Source organism: Rutidosis leptorrhynchoides, chromosome 3 (assembly GCF_046630445.1).
Source record: "Rutidosis leptorrhynchoides isolate AG116_Rl617_1_P2 chromosome 3, CSIRO_AGI_Rlap_v1, whole genome shotgun sequence".
Taxonomy (NCBI): domain Eukaryota; kingdom Viridiplantae; phylum Streptophyta; class Magnoliopsida; order Asterales; family Asteraceae; genus Rutidosis; species Rutidosis leptorrhynchoides.
In genome coordinates this window covers 101,998,195-102,003,195 of record NC_092335.1, presented here as the reverse complement: position 1 = coordinate 102,003,195, position 5,001 = coordinate 101,998,195, and the positions used below count along the sequence as shown (strand labels likewise).

Here is a 5,001-nt window from a genome sequence, read left to right as displayed (position 1 = left end):
GAAATGAGGGTGACATATTTTGGTCAAACATTGTCATAAAGACTTATGACCAGGTAATGGGACCCACGTAGTCGACGCCGTCACTTGACGATTTGTCGGGGTCGCTACAGAGCAGGCTGAAGACATGGATGAGGAAATCCTACCTCGTTCTAACCCATCTTCACCCACTCCTACTGAGCAAATTTTCCACTCTACCCACCTTATGAACCCACCAGTTTATATAGCGAATACCACCATATCTAAAACCTTAGATAAAGCACTTGTGGATTCACCTCAAAAAATTCACTAGGAAGAGTGCTGCACGTACTGCTCCATCACCTCTACTAGAGGTTGGTGAGAGAAGGGATTTGACCCAACCTGAACCTGGTAGGTTAGTTAACTTGGATACCCTCATTACAGTTACTGAGAAAACCCACTCAGTTGACTTACATGAAGAAGTCCCAATCCTGGACTCAAATAACCAAATCCAAAAACCTACTGAAATGGCCAAGCCAACTTTTACCCCAGACTTAAGTCTGCCACTACCCACCCAAAATATTCCATCCTTACACCTTCTTGCACAGGCTGCCAATATCACACTCATGTCACAGGGTGAGATACAGGCCTCAAAATCTTCTATGTCCAAAGATCAGCTTTCTTTACAACAAGAAGGCTGTGAGGACATACCAACCCTACCCTCATCCACTGGCACTACTTCTCAGACTGGGGCACCAGTCACCATGGTTGGCCTACATCAGGCTTTGACCAAGTTGACTAAGGAGTTTTATGACAAGCTTTCTGTTGTGCAGTCTAAGATTAATAATCTTAACTTTAATAATAATTTCGTTTCTAAAGATGAGTTGCTAGAGGTAAGGAGGTTGGTTGGGGATATGCAGGGGTTGCCTAGTACAGGTGGTTCAGGGTCTGCCACAGAGATTAATCACAGGTTGGCTGAGCTGGAGAAAAGGATGGTTGGTGTTGATGAACTGAGACAATGTTTTACTGGATTTGCTTCTGATATTTGTTCCCTCAAGAATCAACAGACTGAAATTTGGAAGTTCATATCTTCTCTGCCTTTAGATGATGTCAAAAAGGGAGAGAAAAGAAAGAGATCAGATGTTGCAGGTATTTCAAGTGTTGAGGGGGAGCAATCTAAGAGGACTCACATTGAGGGGGAGCAACAAATTGAGGGGGAAAATGTTGTTGATAAGGGTACTGGAGACAAGCAGGGTAATTCTAGTGGTGTTTTGATTGCTGCTACACAAAGAGCAGATGGTGATCTTAGAGCCCAGATGAACAAGGGGTTCAGATTCAGAAGATATGATGGTGATGTTGTGAAAGTTGAAGTTGAAAAATCTGAGTTTGAAGGTGTGATTTTGCTGTTAACAATGACACATTTGCCAGGGGAAGGTTAAGAGTAAAAATGAATCAAATTGTTCGTTTAGATTTTTGTGAATGGAGAGGCATCGCTGTTTGTATCAAGGAGTATGCAGGTGATCAAGTTATTGTGAATGAAGTGTTAAAGAGAGTGTGCATGTTGGTTCACTTGGTATTTGAAGAGGGATTCATCAGTATTAAAGATTATGAAGTGTTTTGTGAAACTTTTAAACTAGAAATGAAGAAGAGAAGAGTTAAGGGACATGTTGAAAGATATGCTGTTCCTGAGCATTTGGAGTTTGTTGATGACAAGTATGTTGAATACTTGGATGGCTTGATGATAAAGACTTCTGGAAATCAAAAGATGTTGATTAGATGTGATCAGTTTGAAGAAGCAAGCATTGATATGTTGATTAATCTTTTGTCCAGGTGTGAAACAGAGCAAACATTTCCTTTCAGGGTGCAATTGTTGAAACACTTGTATAGCAAGCTGAATATGTTGAAGAAAATTCCTCACATGAAGAGCAAGTGTAAGCTTATTGAAAAGGAGTATGCTAAGGTGGTTAATTAGGTGTACATGTTGTTTTGACATCATCAGATAGGGGGAGATTGTTGGAAAAATGAAAATCTGATGAGTCAAAAGTATTTTGCAGATTGCAGAATCTGGAAATTTAGAGTCTGAAGTTGCAGACTCTGAAATTTGCTGAAGTCAACGGTTGAAGTTTTCTTGAAGCTAAAGCTAAAGATTATTCTGGAGATATACTTAAAGTTTAAAAAAGATATGTTTTGAAGATTCAGTTTTATCTCCAGAATTGACTTTTGAATTAATAGCTAATTTGTTTGAATTTTAGTTTATCTTTTCCTTATTTATAGCGAAGTAGTTTTGGAAACCAAATCTCTAGATTTGGTTTTATCTGTATAAATAGGGACGTATGGTTTAGTTTGAAGATGTACTTTTTCACGATCAATATCATTAGTCTTCTATTCTATTATCGTGTTCTCTCAATTTCTGCACTAATAATTCATATCTATTGTTTAAGTGAGAGTCTGGTGTTCATAGTTCAATTACTGTGAACTAATAGGTTCAAATCCTGAAGAGGGAGTTTTCTCCAAAGTTGTGCCTCTGGTATCCTTCACTCTGTGCGGAAGCAGTTAACCTAAAGCATTCCGGGTACGCTTTGCGCGATGAATGCGAGAAGTTTTTCCTAACGGGTGTATGGATGGCAAATGAGAGGATTCGATGCCAAAATTGCTGTTCTAAAAAAATTGTTTCTGATTAGAGATTAGCTTTGATTAGTTTGGTGATCATATAGTTCAATCCAATTGTTTAAATGTGTTCGGAAATAAAGGTATACGTTTCCGTTAGCTTTTCTAACGGATGTTTACTTAGCAGTTCAAACAAATTTCTGATGGTAGAAACCCTAGATATTAATAGTAATTAAGGTTGATCTGATGCAATTTTAACCCGATATTATGTGACTAAGATCATGTCAAAAAACTAAATCAGCAGTCAACTCATTAGGTTCACAATTTGCTATCAACTAATTATTACTCCGTATTATTATGTACCCAAAAAAATAAAATAAGAGTAGTGATTTGGGGGTACAGCTGGCGAATTAAGGACCACTTCACATATTATTGGCACCCGAAACAGAACAAAAGCATCGTATGGTGTGGGGCCAACAGACCCAATACGTGGGTCAAAACCCCATACGTGAACCAATATACTGAGCATCGTATATCCAAAGATCTCTCTTTTTGTTAAGGATTCAATCTTTACTTGCCACGTATGTATTTTGTAACAATTTTTTAACAATATTTAAATAAAAGTTTAGGTGGCGCTTTTTTAAGGTTCTGCCTAATACATCAGTGACCTCACTTCATACACTTTGCCAATAACTTTATAATTAAAAATGTAGCTAACTCAATTAGTATCCAAGTTTTTTACTATTATACCAGATAATGAACCATAATCATGTGGAGAATAATATCTTCATTTCTTCCACTTTACTATCTTTTGTGCATTGTTTCAAATAAGTGTTATCTATAGCAATAAATTAAATAAAAGTTATTAAATATGTTACTTTAACGAAAATTATAGCTGGTGAACTTTTTTAAAACCATAGGTAATTGAAATTGACAATTTGATCGATACGAAGTAAATATAAAAGGATGATATAAATATAAACAGTAAGTATAACAAATATAAATAGTAAAGTATAGTATTTATCATTGGGGACGCTGCTGCGTTGGCCCAACATTGGACACAAAAGAGGTAAGCCCATGCTTTCATCACATGTTTTGAACACATGTACCTATAGTTTTGTTTCTAACCCACCCACTTGACCCATAAACTTATCTAAGAAGCTACTTTTTTTTTTTAATAAAAAAAAAGCCAACTCATGTGGAAGTATATATATAGCTCACCAAAGATTCTATATATAATCCCAATACAAGACACCTGATCAGTTTTAATTTCCTTTTATCCACCAACAATAAAAATGGCAGTTTCTACAAAATGTAGCATCAAAGGTCAAGTTAAGTCCATTAGCTTGCCATCTAGATCACATCCAACTACACTTCGAATCGAACAACAACTCAACACGACTAAAACCGCTGCATCAGTTGCAGCCGCTAAACCAACAGCAGAGACCATTTGCAATGGTTTGTTAGAGCTTGTAGAGGTGTACAAATGCATGGATACTCTTTTAAACTCATCAAGCACCAAACTTTTAATATCTCGCCAACAAAACAAGAAATGGGTCGAAAATTTAATCGATGAAACAGTGAATTTCTTGGATGTTTGTGGAAGCACAAAAGATATGGTGACACAAATAAAAGAACACATTGTTGATCTTCAGTGTGCTTTAAGAAGACGAAAAGGAGACTCGAATGTCGAAAACAGTATCATGAAATACAATTGTTTCAGAAAAAAGATCAAGAAAGATATTAAATTGTTAGCTGGAAATTTGAAAAAAGTTGATAACGTGATAACTGTGGTTGATTCAGATATTGATCACCAACTTGCAGCTGTGATTAAATCTGTAATAGAAGTTAGTGAAATAACGGTCTCTGTTTTCGAATCGTTGCTTATGTTTATGTCTTTGCCGATTTCAAGGGCGAATAAATGGGCGCTTGTGGTGTCAAAATTAATGCACAAAGGGATGGTGACATGTGAACATCAACAAGAACAAATGAATGAATTTGAAAGTGTAGAAGATGCATTGAAAAGTTTATATAAATGTGAATCATATGCAGATGAATTTGAGAAGATGCAAGTTACAAAATCGAGATTGGAAAAACTGGAAACTCGAATCGATTGTGTCGAAACAAAGTTGGAGTGCATGTTTAGGCAATTGATTGGAACCAGATCATCTCTACTCAACATTATTTCACAGTAAAGAAAGATCAGTCTTAAATCCCTGTCAAATTATTGCTTAGGCGTCGAAAATTTTAGTCGATATGTTTATGTGTGATTCTAGTTTTGAATCTAGTATATATAGAATAGAAATAGAAATAGAAATAGAAATAGAAATCTCTCTTATCTATAATAAGAAAAATATTATGATGTCATTAAAAATGTTAAAATCCCACATGGCAAACTTATAACCCTTAGATGAGTTTCCAATATTTCAATCTCGGCCA

At 36.0% G+C, this 5,001-nt stretch overlaps 1 protein-coding gene across 1 annotated transcript; it reads left to right on the top strand.

Annotated features, from left to right (window-relative positions):
- Nucleotides 1-3,857: 3,857 nt before the first annotated feature.
- Nucleotides 3,858-4,773, top strand: LOC139900252 (uncharacterized). The gene has a single exon (XM_071883042.1). The coding sequence runs from the start codon at nucleotides 3,858-3,860 to the stop codon at nucleotides 4,755-4,757; it is 900 nt and encodes a 299-aa protein (XP_071739143.1). The 3' UTR covers nucleotides 4,758-4,773.
- Nucleotides 4,774-5,001: the final 228 nt, after the last annotated feature.

Coding starts and splice junctions, on each gene's coding strand:
- LOC139900252 (XM_071883042.1), top strand. CDS start 3,858: ATGGCAGTTTCTACAAAATGTAGCATCAAAGGTCAAGTTAAGTCCATT.